The 17,289-nt window shown below is 45.9% G+C and overlaps 6 protein-coding genes across 6 annotated transcripts; 4 read left to right on the top strand and 2 right to left on the bottom strand.

Annotated features, from left to right (window-relative positions):
- Nucleotides 1–3,044: 3,044 nt before the first annotated feature.
- On the top strand, nucleotides 3,045–4,104 carry N7483_010891 (putative inositol phospholipid biosynthesis protein Scs3; the record flags this gene model as incomplete). Its single annotated transcript, XM_057094318.1, has 3 exons — nucleotides 3,045–3,435; nucleotides 3,531–3,910; nucleotides 4,003–4,104. The coding sequence occupies 3 exons, from the start codon at nucleotides 3,045–3,047 to the stop codon at nucleotides 4,102–4,104; spliced, it is 873 nt and encodes a 290-aa protein (XP_056940289.1).
- Nucleotides 4,105–4,406: 302 nt separating this feature from the next.
- N7483_010890 (uncharacterized protein) lies at nucleotides 4,407–5,589 on the bottom strand (the record flags this gene model as incomplete). The annotated part of the gene is made up of 2 exons (XM_057094317.1): nucleotides 4,407–4,687; nucleotides 4,749–5,589. 2 exons carry the CDS (start codon nucleotides 5,587–5,589, stop codon nucleotides 4,407–4,409), a joined length of 1,122 nt encoding a protein of 373 aa, XP_056940288.1.
- Nucleotides 5,590–5,989: 400 nt separating this feature from the next.
- N7483_010889 (putative erythromycin esterase) lies at nucleotides 5,990–7,339 on the top strand (the record flags this gene model as incomplete). The annotated part of the gene is made up of 1 exon (XM_057094316.1): nucleotides 5,990–7,339. One exon carries the CDS (start codon nucleotides 5,990–5,992, stop codon nucleotides 7,337–7,339), a length of 1,350 nt encoding a protein of 449 aa, XP_056940287.1.
- Nucleotides 7,340–7,771: 432 nt separating this feature from the next.
- On the top strand, nucleotides 7,772–8,734 carry N7483_010888 (uncharacterized protein; the record flags this gene model as incomplete). The annotated part of the gene is made up of 1 exon (XM_057094315.1): nucleotides 7,772–8,734. The coding sequence occupies one exon, from the start codon at nucleotides 7,772–7,774 to the stop codon at nucleotides 8,732–8,734; it is 963 nt and encodes a 320-aa protein (XP_056940286.1).
- A 2,148-nt stretch (nucleotides 8,735–10,882) lies between these two features.
- On the top strand, nucleotides 10,883–12,965 carry N7483_010887 (uncharacterized protein; the record flags this gene model as incomplete). The annotated part of the gene is made up of 4 exons (XM_057094314.1): nucleotides 10,883–11,139; nucleotides 11,201–11,791; nucleotides 11,865–12,677; nucleotides 12,746–12,965. 4 exons carry the CDS (start codon nucleotides 10,883–10,885, stop codon nucleotides 12,963–12,965), a joined length of 1,881 nt encoding a protein of 626 aa, XP_056940285.1.
- Nucleotides 12,966–13,436: 471 nt separating this feature from the next.
- Nucleotides 13,437–14,474, bottom strand: N7483_010886 (proline racemase family protein; the record flags this gene model as incomplete). Its single annotated transcript, XM_057094313.1, has 1 exon — nucleotides 13,437–14,474. One exon carries the CDS (start codon nucleotides 14,472–14,474, stop codon nucleotides 13,437–13,439), a length of 1,038 nt encoding a protein of 345 aa, XP_056940284.1.
- Between the last annotated feature and the right edge of the window lie 2,815 nt (nucleotides 14,475–17,289).

Here is a 17,289-nt window from a genome sequence, read left to right as displayed (position 1 = left end):
TGAGTTTCATAACAATCAATGATTGATTGATTAGTAGCATTGAGCAATGCTAATGTCGGTCGCTCCAGTGCCAGTGTGGAATTCGGGTCGCCCATAGCGCTAAGCTAGTGAACATGTACATAATTTTTTTCGTGCCTGAGTGCGCTTGATACAACCTTGGAATCACTTCCTTAGGCGTACCGTGACCAAAAAAAATGAACATTAGATAAGAGATGCCTGGATGATGGTGCAAGTCAGCCTGATCTCGCAAAATGAGGATCAGCCCAAATCTCTCTATATTCTCTCGAGATACGGTGTGGTTTTCGTCTCATCCGTATTGTATGTACTCCAGGTGGATGCGAATGTAAACCCGACAATCTGGGTCATGGCCACTAAAAGCGGAGATGAGTCGCGCTCGAATCCCGAACTATCGTGGAGATGAGCAACTAATGTGTCCACTTTAGTGGCCTGTGTGCGAAGGAGATTTGTTTTCTGCATTGTTCCGGGATATGAACAATTCTGAATAATTCTGCAAAAGATCCTCGTCTCGGAAAATGTATGTGTGGCGAATTTCAACATGAATCTCCAATAAAGTAGACAGGATTTAGATCTAACCGCCGATATACCTGTCAGGGATGCCAGTGCACTTGTTGACTTCAAGTTAACGCTACCAAAAGCTTAGTGGGGATTAATTCAAGCCATGGAGTCTATTACAGCATGGATGCACACAGAAAATGACAAAAATGACACTAGCACATCATTTTTTAAATCCGAACTTCGGTCGATAGCTAGTCACATTAATTTCATGCATAATGGAATTGTGTTTCCACTCCAGGGCTGGCGCGGTGGGGAATGGGTCCTCATGCGGCACAAGCCTTATTCGCTACCGTATGTACCCCTCCATGGCCCTAGCTTGGGTGCTCAACAATGTCACTAGTGGGATCTATCCATTTATGCGAGTTATTATCCCCTCCCTTAGCACCTTCCAAAGGTGGGTCCGGCGCCTCGGAAAAGAAACTATGGGTTGAACAAAAAAGAGAGTGTGCAGCCGTCAGGTACATACATTCCAACTCAGATTTCACTCCAATGATTCGGCACCACTAGGTTTTCCAGTTGTGTGTAGTGGAATCCAGGGTTCTATGGAGAGGCAATTTGGAAGTCGGGACGATTTAAACATTGGTCATAATCTGATCGAGGATAAACTATTCGAATATCCATACCAGAATGGAACTTTTTTTTCATGTAAATCATTTTGATGGACCGAAATATCGGAACATTTCAAGTTGAAACGTTAGCTCGCAGTGGCCCTGGTTCATGTCTGCTGGTGGCAGCACATACTATGCATACCTTACCCCTTACTAAGATCGATGATCCATCATGTGGGTGACTATTCAGTACGGAGCATACTTTTATTATAACTAAAAAAGGAAACTATGTGCCACCTGAGTGGTATACTATAGTAATTTTGAAGAATTGAGCCCTACTAACGATCAGAGTGTTCCGATTGGAAGCATACGATCAACCCGAGCCGCATTTCGATGAGACTCGATGTAGTTAGAGCCGATTCGAGGCCTCGGGACGTACTCCCAACGCAGCTTCCAAGGTTCCAGTTGCAAGTTTGCATTACCAAATTATTTGGTTTCGTCCACGCGTACATGTATTCCAAGGTAGAGACACTGAGAATTTGAGTGGACGGAGTACTCAAATCGATCTATCTAATTATTACCTATATGCATCACCTGGGCAGTTCTACTCCGTAGCCGTCTCCGTACTACAATATGGTTAATGTTTCCTATCTCTTACTTCACATTTCATAGGCGGACACCACTGCTCCGACTGCCGAATACTTTTCAACAATACCGTGACTCTCTCTCTAACTTGAATCCAATCCGTGCGGAATCATTTCCCCCAGTATTCACCTGCATCGACCTCGCGAATATTTGAGCTACTGGATGTGACCCCCCAATATATTAGATGTCCGACCGCCGCTTGGATCGGCCTCACTTTTGACAAGCACTCTAGGGCTGCCTACTAGCTTCCTTCTAGTTGGAAAGAGCACAATCACAGTCCAAAGATGCAGGATGTCACAATAAGCATCACCATCCAGAGTGTGAGTAGACATCATGATATGGACGAGCAAAATGAAATCCTAGAGGCTGAACTTGCTACACGTCTCGACGGTTCAGTTTTGACGATTATATTCCAGCATGAGCTCTGAGTCTCCGCTGAACTTCGACCCCTGGGCTGGTGATCCAGCCACCAAGGATTAATTCTTCAATAGCTACTACTACTAATACATTACGCCGCATGTGGGATTCGGCGAGGTTGTATACGGGCAGCTGAAGCGAACTTGTTTCTCTGGAGCCCAGGGAACCTTCGATTTCTCTGATTATGCGGCTGATATCTGACTTAGGTCGACAGCTTCTTAATTTCGAAGTACCTTAGCAGGAGCGGCATATTTACCACAAAACCCTTCTCAGAACCTTGGAATACATAGTGAAATAGAGAGGTCCTAGTCAAATCTCTCAGCTTACTCCATTAACGTTTGATTGATCATTGCAGGAGCGAATTCTTCGTCTGTACATCCCTCGTAGCGCATCACTACTCTCCTTCTCTCGATTTCTCTCGATTTCTCTCGATATCTATCGCTGCGTTATAATGTGTTGTTATACGCGACCAATTACCTCTCGACCTAGGCTCATTTTTGGACAAATCATATGAAATCACCTGGAATAGATCACTAGAATTTTTTTGAACATGCTAAAATTCGCAACCGTCTAAAAATAAACATTCTAACTCTGGGATTGACTCATGACTATAAGATGAGACTTTTATGCCTGAGGCACCAATATTAATGCCTCGGCGAAGTTGAAGTTGATGTCATCCTCCCGTTGTCACGGCCTTAGCCTTCCCTGTTTACCACTTTGAAACCTTTCCAATTCCACAAGAGATGTTCCGAGACTGAAAATCCGGATGCTTTAACTCCCTCATAATCCTACTCTGTGTTCACGATCTAATTTGGCCCTGAGAGGCTTGTTCGACTTCGGTCTCTCAAATCATTAACAATGGCCACGCCCGCTCGACCTCCTCCCTCCCCGGCTATTCTCCTCGTATACCCTGCGACATTGCTATTAGGGTCATTATTCTCTGCCATCTCGCCAACCGCTCGATCATCTAGATCTCAATCCACCTCACCGGCTAGTCCTCTGGCCCCCTCTCTCGCAGCCAACCTGCATATCTCCGAGAGTCCGGTCAACTATTTCGCTCGGAAAAACAACATTTTCAATCTCTACTTTGTAAAGATCGGATGGCTGTGGACAACTGTCGCTTTCGCCTCGCTCCTCCTCGCACAACCTGCCTACCGATTCTATTCCTCACTCTCCCCGCACAACAACAAACGCGAATTCGACGGTTCCTCCAGGCCTTTTTACGATATGTCCTCGCAACGACTGTCTGGTACTTGATGACGCAATGGTTTTTCGGGCCCGCGGTTATCGATAGGGGCTTTGTTATGACGGGCGGAAAATGTCAAGAAATATTGATACAGACAGGAAAGGCAAGCCCATATTTGAGCCCGCCTAGTAAGCTGGAGTCCTTATTGTCTGCTACGACCTGCAAAGCTGCTGGAGGAGCTTGGAGAGGTGGACATGATATAAGTGGACATGTCTTTATGTTAGTATTGACAACAGCAATGCTTGCTTTCGAAGCGATCGGCGTGGGAGCCTTCTCCTTCGGTTCGCGTGTTGAAGGGGATTGTGCGCGCGAGAGGAAGGCGAGCGATCCTAATCATGATGCTGTTCGAAGTATCGATCAAGATGAAGGCTCTGGCTTGGCCGTCACATGGTCATTACGCTTGGTCTGGGGTGTTGTGGGCTTGGGTTGGTGGATGCTTTTTATGACCGCAATTTGGTTCCACACATGGCTGGAGAAGGTAAGCATCGCCCTATCAATATCAAAATGTTTTTATCACTTTTAGTAGTTGTTTTCATTTGAATATGGAGCTAATCATCTATTTACTTATAGTGGTCTGGCTTATTTGTTGCGATGAGCACCATATATGCCATTTACATACTGCCGAGGAAACTTCCTGCTTGGAGAGACATTGTTGGCATACCAGGGGCCTGAGTGAGTCCTTGCTAGTTTTGGTTTCGCATATATTGTATGAAAAATGCATTCCTTTGCGAACCGCATTTTTGTCTCTTGTCTCTTCCAGTGGGACATCACATAGATTGATTGCTTTTAGACAATACACTCATCTCATATACTCAGAAATACCTATCAAATGCCTCTCAGTATTCCATCAAAATCTCAAATAATGGTTCGCCTTTGAATTATTTCTTGGGAATTGGAGGCTCCGCGCCCAAATATCCCGCACAGAATGCTTTCACGAAGTTAGCGACTGAAATGCGCTTCAGATTTGGATATCATCATGGGAGTGCCATACCACCGGGTGTCAAAGCTGTTGCGTACATCACGCGAGTAATGGGTCGCAGGTCCTCAGGCGTCAAGTCTTCGGATATGGAAAGTTCCATATATGGATCCCAAGCTGTGATGATGGCATCCGCCCAAGTCTTGAGGTCAACTGCCCGTTCCTTGTCGGTTGTTTGCTGCGATTGGCAGTAGCACCCCAGGCATGTACCATATTCGCGGAAGGCCAGACGGAATTTGATATTACGATCAAGGTACCGATTGATCTCGAAAATGTCATCTGTCAAGGTGCTTGTTAGAGTGGACTATCAGTAAAGGCAACGCTCAAATGAAAAACGTACATAGCTGTTCAAAGCATCTGTTCGCCAGATTCGATGCCCAGTTCTCTTGTTCAGAAAACCAATGAGCCGTCCATAATGTCATGCCCAGATCCAAGGTATCCTTGGAAACAAAATGTTCTCCCTTGCGCTCCATAACTCGTTTATAATCACCAATCTCCTCTGTCAAGACTTCACCATCTCCTGCATGAATAGCAGTCGCCTGAAGTATACGAAAAACCACAAACCCATCAATAGGATCCAAATTCCCTTCGGATGAGACAAGAGGTGCGGATAAATCCATTGACATCTTCCAAATCATGCGCGGACGGGCTGCTGCACGGTCCACGAAGAACCTGGGATGAATTGCGCAAGCTAGCGCCACAGCCTGGCGATTATATTCCATATTGCCAGTAGCTAACGCCATCCGATTAAGGGCAAACATCCACACAGTGAGATAGTGGTGGTATTGCCCATCACAGTCCGATCCATGCTCATCCGTCTTACCGATTCGCAGCCCTCCACCGAGAGGATTCGACTCTGTCGCTCCAGGCAATCGTGCCGTACCATCTCTTGTGCGACCCAATACATCATGGACGGTCTCAATAAGTCGCCTCGCTAATTGAACATATCTATCGTCATCTGTGCTTTGCGCTCCGGCCCGACAGTACTCTTTGTGCATGGTTAACAGGTTGATCACGCCGAATGCATCGGTCCATAGATATCGGCCTCGGTGTCCGCCGGATTTCAAGGGTGGAGTCCAATTCTTGGGATCGTCTATTAAACTGAAGCTTCCGTACACTGATTCCATGGCTTGTTGAAATCGGTCCAGTCGAGGAGATGGACTACTGATTGGGAGAGCCATATTTGTGACACTTGCGATACGACGGATTGATATCGCATGGAGTTGAAAAGTGGTGTTGGAATTATATAACGTGATATGGGTTAATTTCCATCTGAAGTACCGTGTTAAAAACATTAAATCATCTCAAAATTTTTTTTTATCATGTGTGTTCGTAGTACCAGGAGCTCGTCGGATTAAGGTTGGGCTTGGGTCGGCGTGAAGTCATCATTACTGGCCGCTTACACGGAAGTGATCTCATTATAGCTTCACCTCCCAAAGACCCTTCAATAGTATGGGCATAATGTAGATGAAATTAGATACTTCAAATATGCCTGGCAAAATTCTGATGTCTAGTTCATAAACATTAGCCGTTCAAGTTTCCTGAATGCGACCGATCTCCATTCGACGACTGTCAACAGCCATGACGGAACTACAGGAGGCATTCAACAGGGCTATAGAGCCACTTCCAGCAATCGAAGACGAGAGCTTTGCAGCCCACTTCGATAGTTATGCCGATCGAAATATAGTACTGCTGGGTGACGGCAGCCATGGCACATCTGAATTTTACCGTGCTCGAACCGAGATCACAAAACGATTCATACAGGAACACGGATTTACGATGGTCGCTGTTGAAGCTGACTGGCCCGACGCTGAGGCAATCGATCGATATGTACGCATGCGTCCTGGACCGAAAGCGGGAATCGGGGGTTCAGCAAAAGGATTCGAGCCGTTTAAACGGTTTCCAACTTGGATGTGGCGCAATCGTGAAATGCAAGATCTGGTGGAGTGGATGCGGGACTGGAACAAGGATCTCCCACCAAATCGACGGGTCGGGTTCTATGGACTGGATCTTTATAGTATGGGAACTTCGATTCGAGCCGTGATTGAATATCTTGATAAAGTGAATCCTGAAGCTGGGAAAGAGGCGCGAAAACGGTATGGGTGCTTGGATCCGTGGGTTGAGGATCCCACGTCATATGGGTTGGCTGCGCTGCATGGAATGGAAGACTGTGAAGCTGCAGTCATGACCATTCTGCGAGACCTCCTGGAGAAACGATTGGAATATGTATCGGAGAATGTCCAAGAGGAGGATGAATACCTGAGTGGGAAACAGAACGCTTACCTCGTCCGCGATGCTGAGAGGTACTATAAGGCAATGTATTGGAGCTCAGCTAGCTCGTGGACCTTGAGAGATACACACATGTTCGATACTCTCTGTCGTCTGATACAGCATCGCCCATCTCCAGCCCACAAAGCTCTTGTATGGGCCCATAATTCGCACGTTGGTGATGCTCGATATACGAGCATGGGAATGCGACGCAGCGAAATCAATATCGGCCAGTTATGTCGTGAGAAATTCAGTCGAGAGAATGTCGCTATTCTTGGCTGCGGTACCCATACAGGAACTGTAGCTGCGGCCCATGAATGGGATGAGGATATGCAAATCATGGATGTCCGTCCTTCGCGAAGTGACAGTTGGGAAATAATAGCGCATGATTCTGGGATTCCGAGTTTCCTCATCGATCTTCGAAGGGGTCGCGTTGACCCTACTCTCCGTGCTGTGTTGGCGCAAGAGCGTCGTCTTCAGCGTTTCATCGGGGTCATATATCGTCCTGAGACAGAAAGAGCCTCTCATTATTCTCAGGCGTTGATTCATAAACAATTCGATGGTTATATCTGGTTCGATTGTACAGAAGCTGTGAAGCCTCTGGAAGTCATCCAGCCTAAAACACCAGTTGGAAAAGAGGAAACATACCCATTCGGACTGTGAGTTGGTCTGCGTGGCACATGTGGTAGTAACCTTGGAAGTCATATTGGTACAGACAACAAAGTCATTGCTTCCAGTCCATATCGACGTGGGCCCATTTTGCTGCATAATTGTCTACATTGAGATAAAGTTCAAAAGAAATCGATTAGATGAACCATGAAACTGCGAAGAAAAGTTGAGGCTGAAGAAATGAATTTGAATTCGAGATTTGAGGAGTCCTCGTCCCATTTCTGTGTATAGATTAGACGAACCTCACTTTCCCCCTCAGGCTCCCACCCATCCATCCTCCCTTCTCCATCCCTTCTCCATCTCTCATCATCTCCCACCACCTCTCTTTCTATCTCTTTCCAATCCCCCATCCTCACCCATCCCCTTTTCATCCCTTTTCTTTCATTCCACCACTTTTCCACATCCACCCTGCGTGAACGCGCAGTGATGGACAAGCAGAGTATGGATTCTGCCTTGAAGCTTCTACTTGACGATCTCGCAGAGGTTGAGGAGCAAAGTAAGGACAAACAGACCTCGGGACAGCTAACTGATCTGGAATGTGCCCTGGCTTGCATGAGAGAGAATGTTTTGGCTGCTCAGACTTCCATCCGCAATCGACAAATGGCGCTAAGCACCACAAAAGCAACTTCTACGGACCAGGAAATCCTGGAATTTCTGAAAAATGACGAGTCGCTCGCTCAAAGTGACCATGAATACGCCCGCGCATTGAGTCGAACTAATCAGGATGACATCCATTTTCGAAGATTCGACAATGATGCATCGGCTGGTGCCAATGACAATTCAATTTCCGCGATGATGGGGGACCTCATGAAGCATATACTACGAGAAGATCAGCCAGGTTGCGGAGAGGGTCCCTCATTCCCATCATCATCCTCAGACCCACAGAGAAGAAAGAAATGTGCATCATGTCTTGAAATATGTGATGAAATTACCTTCAGTGGAGTATGCGGTCACGATTACTGTTATGAGTGCACTCGGAATCTGCTTCTCGCAGCCACCAGGGATGAGACGCTGTACCCACCTCGTTGTTGTCGAGGTGTGATGCGCCCAATGATGGTGCTTTCGGTTTTGAATTATGAGGAGCTGGTTGCATTTAGTGATAAGGCGGTTGAATACATGACGGTCAACCGGCTTTACTGTGCAGATCAAACATGCTCAGCTTTCATCCCTCCTTTCAGGATCAAAGACGAAAATGGAAGTTGTCCGAAATGTAACCAACACACACATCAACCGTGTCATTCCTTTGCTCACCCTGGTTACGATTGTCCGATGGAGGTCGGCTTGGACCAAGTTTTGGACATGGCAGAGGAAAGGAGATGGCAACGATGTGCTGGATGTCGAAGAATGGTGGAGCTTGCCCAAGGGTGTAACCATATCACTTGTGTGTAAGTTGAGCGAAAATCTACTCGGCCACTGAAGAGACATGCTAAAGGTCTGTTAGGTGCGGTTACGAGTTTTGCTACGTTTGTGGGTTGGTTTGGAAAACCTGCCACTGTGAAGTTTGGCATGAGGAGATGCTTTTCCGCCGAGCTCACCAACGAATGAATGATAGAGTTGCACCAAATGCCAGAAATGAAGACCGCCAGGCAGCATACAACCAAGTCCGTGATCACCTCCTGAACCACGAAGAGATTGGCTGCAACCATCACCTAGAAGAACAATGGGTATGGTACCGTGACGACGAAGATGAGTCGCAATGCGAGATATGTCAGGACCTTTTGGATTACGTCTTCGTTTGCACAAACTGCGATATGAGGGCGTGTCTTCGATGTCGTAGACATCGAGTACGGTGATCCACGGAGTATGGTGACCCATGAATACTTCGTTATATTTTACGACCTTTATTTTTTAGAATGTTTGACTCTATGTTTGGTAATGCTTACCTTCCTTGACCCAGAGGCTTGCATTGTTAGCAGCATTACACTGCAGTGCTTTTGTCCAGTATCTTAAAATCTCAAATGCAGTTTATTTTCATCCTTTGATTGGTTCCAAGGTTGAAAACTTATATTTCCAAGATTCGCTAAGTGATCAATCCTCTAACTACGCGTACATTGTGTGTCATATGCACATTCAAATGCATGTATCTCAAGGTGCATGATGAGAAGTGTTTCACAGAATTGACGGATCCAATTTGAACCTTGAAAGACTTTTGAACTGGAAAAATAGAGAATCAAGAAGCAACAAAAAGGTCCCAGGTTCGATTGGACATTTGCGCTTGTGTGCATTGAATTTGTTCTTATGATGATGGTACTCATGAAGATAGATGCAGTGGCTGGTTTCGAAGGTTACCGTCTATTCAAGCACTACTATGGATTACTGGGCTCAACGCTTGAAGGACAACTTTTTGAACTGCCCACGGAAATACTGGTAAGCTCCTATTCCTACTTTGAAGCACCCAAGGCTACCTATGCTTTCTAGGCACAGATTCTTAGTGGCTAGACATAGAGGCTCACATTCATTGATGAGTTGATGAAAACGGAGAAGTTTTCCTAACTTGGCTTTGCTCCGATTTCCACAATTTACACGATACTTATATCCCGCTCCAAGAGTGAGGCTGGAAAGATGGCCCCCATGATAGCGCACCATCTTACGGGATTCTTGCCCAATGCAAATTTCGCTTTAGAGGCCCCGGTTCAAAATTCTCTTAACCCGCATGACGCTTATCCCATCACGGCAGCCCCCGCTTCCTTCGGCACTTACTTGTATAAAAATAATCCACAACTAACCCAATTTCAGACAAGTCAACGCACGTCAACTAATCAGAGACTTCTAGGACATCTGGATGATTAGTTTCATTTTTTGATCATTTCATCATCCCAGAGATTTGGTACCGGAGTTTATCTCAAATTATTAAGGACATGAGCTTGAAGACCTCCACCGGGGTCCGCCCCGGGGTAGAGACATTGGCCCCAACATTTGAACTTTTCTACTTAGATTATTTCAAATTCGTCCGAGAGAGCCCCATATTTCCCCGTATACGAGGAACTCTTTTGTCAAAGCATCGATTTCCCAGCCTTCTTGGTACCTGTCCTATCAAATTCCTTAGGCCTAAGTTCTAGTCTCGCTTCCACCTGTGGGACTCAACAAGTTAAGACACTTTGAATTCAACAGTCTACATGTCCCAAGACATCTCTCAGCTATTACCAGCCTCTTTTGCTCTATGCACCTGCCACATGTGCATGTGCAATTTTAAACGGAGAGCTGCATGATTCTCCACTCGCAGGGCTGCTCACTGGACAAAACCTGGCACCTGGACGAACCGTTTCAATTCATATATGCATACTTATCTGAGCCCCAATTTTAGTGCATACACTGCCCCTGTCATGTCCCCACTGTCCCGGAGCATTGACCAGATGGGATTTGAGCCCCGACTGTGGGTAAATTTGGATCCTACACATGTACGAGGACGTGCACTTGGGCAGGGTTCACGGCTCTATAACTGTTTAAATTGTTCGATGTCTCCGCTTCTGAATTTTTCAAATTTCTATAATTCAGCTCAATTAACTGGCGCAGAACCATTAGCAGGTATTTGCAACCATGCTTTTTCCTCTTCAGATTGCTGCGGGGATTCTATCCCTCGCTTCTTTGTCGAGTGCCTTTGAGTCTGTCACTGTTAGCTCTAGCAATGCGGCACTGAGTACTCGGAATGCTCCTGGAACGACAGATTTTGATACTGTCAACACAGTAGGGCAAGCTTTTCGCAGAGCAGTGCTTCAATCCCGTAGCACTGTGTATCATATGAATGATACCTCACTCGCAAAAAGTTGGGACAATGCGGTCTTGTATGGCGACAGGTGAGAATTCTACATTGATTCTTGGATCGAAAGTTGAACAAATTTAACAAAAATTTCATAGTCCCGATGAAATCCCAGATACAGACTCTGTGACCGACGCTTGGCAATCCACTGGGGGTATAGAAATTATCTGTTCAACTTGTTACTTTAACGGCTCCGTCACTGGTGAACTCACCTTCAAGGGAGATTTCAACATCAGTGCCATTGCAGAGGATATTTATGATGAGTTTAAGAATGATACAGATACTTTTATTGATACTCTGAAGGATTACGCTGAGAAGGCAGTTGAAGATATTGCTACACTTCAAGGGGTCCCAGCTTGGCCATCCATTGACTATGATCTGAATTTGGAGGACACCAGCTCTAAATTTTCAGGTGCTGAGGTGAACTTCAAGTTTGACAACTTGGAGCTCTACATCGATCTTGACATTAAGTTGTCAGAGGGAGCTACATACACTCTGAACCTGTTTACTTCAGAGACAGCAGCTGGGTTCTCCGTTCCGGGTGCCACAGTGGGCGCTATATTCAGCGTAGACTTGATCCTGATGGCAGATGCCGAGATCAATGTTGGAACCGGTATCCATCTCAAGCTCGATGATGGGTTGTCTTTTGACTTGGAGTTGTTTGATCATGAATTGTCAACGATCTCAGTGTAAGCTCAACATTCCCCCTTCCCTTTCCTCAAATTCTGGTAAAGCAGGTTACTGAGACTTTATTTGATTTAGGCCCGGAGGATCTTACGAATTCCTACCCATCACAATTGAAGGTGAAGGAGGTACCATCCAGGCGGTTTTGAGCCTGAAGGCGAGCGTTGGCGTCGAAGTTGATACTAAGTCATTCTTTGATGACGACTTGAGCTTCAGCGTTGGTGTCGAGGCAGACGTATTTGCCTATGTTGCCGACTTCCTCATTGATATCGACCACAACTCCGCTGATAGCACTGATGAGTGCGAATTATCTGCTGTCGCCGAGTACACTTTAGCGGTTGGAGCTGCAGCTGGAGCGACAATCGGAGTGGACTCATATCAATGGGGGCCAAATGCATACACAACTGTACCTGTCTGGTACACCACTCTGGCCAGTACATGTGTCTCCTCCAAATCAGCAACATCAACAGGCGCTGCTACCACAGCTCGGGCAGAGGTTGATAAGCGAGCCGATCTCATTACAACTCAAGTGACCTCCTCGGCCACCTATACCATCGTCAGCTGCGAGTCATCGGGGCTGGTCAACTGTCCTGTGAATAGCCAGAACACCACCTCTTACGAGCAAACCATGATGGCAAATGTGACTGTCGCATCGGGATCCTCGGCAACGTACCCGGCAGCTACCTATGCTTCAGTCACAAACGCTGTAGCATTTGGTAGCAACGTCCGCAGTCTGGATAAAATATCCGGCTCACCAACAAAATATAACGCCAAATCGACTGGTAAGGGTGGAGTACTAGATGGCACGACTAATGGAACAAGCAACAAACTCATCATTGGACTGTGTGTTGGACTTGGTATTCCATTCCTCGCAGCCTGTGCCGCAGGATTGTAAGATCCCCCTTCACAATATCATTGAAATACTATCTCATTATGACTAACCTGACTTCTATTTACAGATGGTTCTTCCTCAAGCGCGGCAAAAAGTATGATCCTACTCCGCAGTCAGATGTGATGGACCAGGAAACGCAATATACTGCATACGATCCTCACGCCATCTCCTTGTCCACGATATCGAAAGATGTTCCCCGTCGAGGTACACTCGACTCACTCTTGATTGAACGAATGACAGAACGACGTTTGGATACCCTTTTCCCTATGATACCTATGACCAACTGATGCCTGAAAGAATTTATGCCCCACCATGCACATTCACGGATTCAGATTGAGCGCGCTTACTATACGATCGCATGTAACTTAGATTCATGTACTTTAGTCTAAGTTCCTTAATGCCAGAGATGTTGATTTTTATTTTCCAAGTGTTTCATATCTTTCTGTCCTATGTAATGTCAGCCTTAATATATCCCGAAAGTATTCACCTTTTTGGTACAATAAAACAGACTATGTAGTACTAGCACCGAGGCACGTAGCAGAGTGGAAGATCATCGAATACTTCAAATCGAATGGGACACATTCCTTCAATGGTCTTGTAACATTTGAATGTCCTACGAGGTATTAAGTCATGCACATGCGCATGTGGTAATCATCCGTGTTGTTTTCAAAACATTGTGATATTTATGCTGATTCATTTCATTGACTAACAACTTTTTATAATCAATCATCGAGAAGCACCATTGAACAAAAAGGCTATTAGTTTGGTGGCATATGCCATTGGTCTCCCACACGGAAGCCCTCTGGGAATGGATCTGTCGAGTCAAGAACAACTTGTTTGAAGCTTGTAATCCAAGCTCGACCCTTAACTGTGGGGAGAACAGCCTGGTAGGGTCCGACCTGAGTGGTCCCACGGATACGACTGATAAATTCAGTACCCAAGATACTTCGATGTTTGAAAATTTCTCCTTCCTTGATTTCTCCACGTGCGTGCAACACTGCTAGTCTAGCGGATGTTCCAGTGCCACAGGGGCTACGGTCGAATCTTCCCGGAGAAACTACCACAGCATTCACAGACACCTTGCAGTCTCCTTCTGAGTTGAGAGGCTCTGTAAAAGCTAGGACACTAAATCCTGTGATACCGGAGTTCTCGGGATGAATTGGAGTGTAGGAAGCTTCAACAGCCCGCTTAATACGCTCTCCGATTTCTACCAATTGACGAGATTGTTGGTTGTGGACCTGCAAGCCTACGGACCCAGCATCCACCAACACGTACATCATGCCGCCATAAGCGATGTCAACTGATATCTCTCCAAGGCCTGGAACTTGAACTTTGTAATCAAGCTCGAGGACAAATGATGGCACGTTGTTGAATTCAACATTTTTGCATTTCCCTCCTTCGCACTCTGCGGTGACGGGCACCAGTCCCGCAGCGGTATCCAGGGCTACCTCTGTGATAGGTTCCTTCATGGGGATCATGCCTGTTTCCAGAAGTACAGTTGTTGTGCAGATGATGTTTGATCCAGACATTGGTGCGTACTCCTCACTTTCCATGATCAGGAACCCAGCATCTGCTCTCGGGTCGCAGGGTGGTAGAACAAGGTTTGTATTCATCGATGCTCGGCCTCGGGGCTCATTGAGAAGAAGTTGACGGATATGATCTTTCTTGGTCGACATGTGAACGAGCTTTTCGAACATTGTTTTTCCAGGCACATCGAGCACGCCGCCAGTGATGACATCACCGACTTCACCTTCTGCATGGCAACCGACGACTGTGAGAGAGCGTGAAAATGGCATAATTGAGAATGAGAGCTTTCAATTGTGATATTGCGAGATTGCGAGAAGAATTTGGTAAATGGCGACTTATAACAGTGGGTGATGGCAGTCAAGATAAAGCAAAAATTCCAGCCAAAACCAATGATTCTGGACCAGCCTGGCCCGCTCTTTTCCTTTCTGTTCCTGGATCTAGGTTCAAGAATGAAGCTTGTTCATTCGCCGCTTGATGTTTCCCGATCTCCGTGATCACAATGTCAGATGACATTGCAAGGTGCTTTTGATATACTTGCTTTTTCTGTACAATTCACGAGAGGTTGTTATTGGTAAGTGGAGTATTGAATGGCGCTGTTAGCGCTAGAAAATGTGTCTTTCTCCACACTTCCACGGGAAAACGCGTAGTTTTCGGGGAACTTCCACAGTTGACCCACTCTTAAGAATGCGCTCAAAACCTTTGTTTGCTTTTACCTTGATGTATTATATCCATCAAGTGGAGAACCTCAGGCTGAGAAGATTCACGATCAAGAATTGTACGAACTTTTAGCATCGGATCTGTGTGACCACGCCGATCTTGATCAGGTGAAGTTACAACATTTGAATGCAAGCCACCTTAGCAGATGCCGCCTTATGATCACTGCCGGCAGTAGTCTGGAGCTAGAATCGAATGAAATCCAGGCCTTCAAAAATGTTACTGGCCATGCTAGTGGCACACGGGCCTCCGCTTAGGCCTGCGTTAAGCGCCAAGCTGGGATGAAATATGCATACCAATTAAACACTAGTAGATAATTGAGAATCGTACTTTTCAGTTAAAATATCTATCAGGAGCCAACATTGAATTCCAGTTTTCAATAATTATCATGAAATACGAGAAATTGCAATTTAATCCAATATAACCAGTCCTTCCACCCAATAGACTGAGTACTCTGCACATTCCAGAGAAAAACAATATCCATCCCTTGAAAATTCCAATCATTCATCGAGTTAAGTGTCGATTGGATGAAATTGTTAGTTCAAATACTAGCCTTGCACTTCTGTCATCGGGGTTATTTCTTGCTATACAGCAAAAAAACCCCATGACGACCAAAAAATCATCAATCTGAGCGGGCTTAGAAAACCCACATACCGGATCGGCCCGCGATCTGGTAGATTGCGGATACATGTACCCCTGCAAGAAAAGTTCTTCTACTTCCTACCCTTTTTCATGTCAGCTGCGCAGGTGATTTTTGATTATTTGGATTTGGAATTTGCGTTATATCAATTAATTTGAAGTGTTGCTTAAGAAAAAAAAAAGGAATCCTTTCTATTGGATTTGTTCTGACGGTTTTTGGTTTATTCTAGGCAGGAATCAAGCGCAAGAACTCAGACTCTCCGTCACCTAAAGTCGCTGATAAAGTACCTCTACTTACCACAGGAGTCTTGTTCCCGTACCAAACCCACCTGGGCATTCTACTCAAGTGCTGTGTACGAGGTTCCCGGTTACAGAAACGGGTCCAGTTCCCGTAGGTCACAGTTGTATAGCCACCATGCCCCAGATTTTCTCCCAGATTGGTCAACAGCCTGAGAACATATGGCTCCCCAGATCCACTAAGACTAGAAAGCCAAGCTTTTAGCTGCACGGCCTAGTTACTTCCTGTGCCTGGATTCCGCGTCTGTAGCGGATAGCCGTTACGAAATTCGGCGACATCACTAACTGCCGATAGAAGTTGCCGAAATTTGGCTGCTACTACATGTAGGAATATGCACATTTGCGGTCAGCCTTGAGGGTGTTCAGTGTTTCCAACTTGAAGGCTCGCGTGAACATAGTACTAGAGCAAACAGGTTGAAAAATCTGAGCCTGTTGTGATTTTCAAGTTGGGACCAAACTCACACATGTACTCAAACCGAGGTCTTTCAAATTGTTCAACTCTACCTAGATGTCGGAGCTGTCAAAATACATAGTACTGACCTCCACCGTGGTCTGATAGCTTCGGTTTACAATGAACCGAAGCCTTGAGGTTGAAGTCACATTGGTAATCCATATAGCCTTGCTCGCTCAATGGCCGGGTGGTCTTGATACGTGTTACTACTCCAGGGCTAGTATTGATGTATCTGTAAATGGCCTGATCCTGGGCGTGTATCACCTCCCGCGAGGTCGTTACCCCGGGCCTTCTGGTCTCATCTTCATACACCTGTGACCATGTGCCCTTCTCTATGTATAAAACATTCGACGCTGATGATGTCTTTCTAATTAGATATTTGATGGCTACTCTCATCATAATTGCGTCTTTAATCGTCGTTTTTAAGATTTAAATTACAGTACTTCGTACTCGGCTCGCCTCGCGTAAAGAGACCGGGGAGTGTGGAGTAAAACAAAAATGTGGGGAGAAGATTGTGATTGGCTCGGATTTTCCATAAGCGGCTCGTGCCATTCCGGGATTGATGTTTTTGTGAGAGATTTGCGGGGAGAAAATGTCTCGAGTATCGCTAAATAGAAACAAATACAGAGACCTGATGGGTAAGCGGTCGCTCCGATGTCATTTCTTGTCATTTTTAAGACTACGGGAACTCTTTCAATCCTTACTCCTGCCTAGATTCAGATCCGATTGAGCTCATCACCTTCAAATGTTGGGCTTCACCTTATGGAGGCGCATGATTTTCAAACAAAGTTCGAGCCGCGTGGTCTCGCTCGGTGATAATTAGAGCGAGGCAGACCCCGCAGTCGTTACCCCAAGTTTTAAGAGACTATATGAAAGGAAGCTTAGCTCGCAGGCCTTATTTCTATCACGGTTTGAGGGAGATTGACCAGAACAGCGATTTCCCCTTGCCGATCAACTCCTTTTGTTCACAAATACCTGCCTGC

The sequence above is a fragment of the Penicillium malachiteum genome (genome assembly GCF_028827825.1).
Source record: "Penicillium malachiteum strain IBT 17515 chromosome Unknown utg000005l:1.0-9002435.0:326005.0-9005861.0, whole genome shotgun sequence".
In the NCBI taxonomy this organism is placed as follows: Eukaryota; Fungi; Ascomycota; class Eurotiomycetes; order Eurotiales; family Aspergillaceae; genus Penicillium; species Penicillium malachiteum.
The sequence above is the reverse complement of the archived record's forward strand: the minus strand, read 5'-3'. Positions and strand labels throughout refer to the sequence as shown.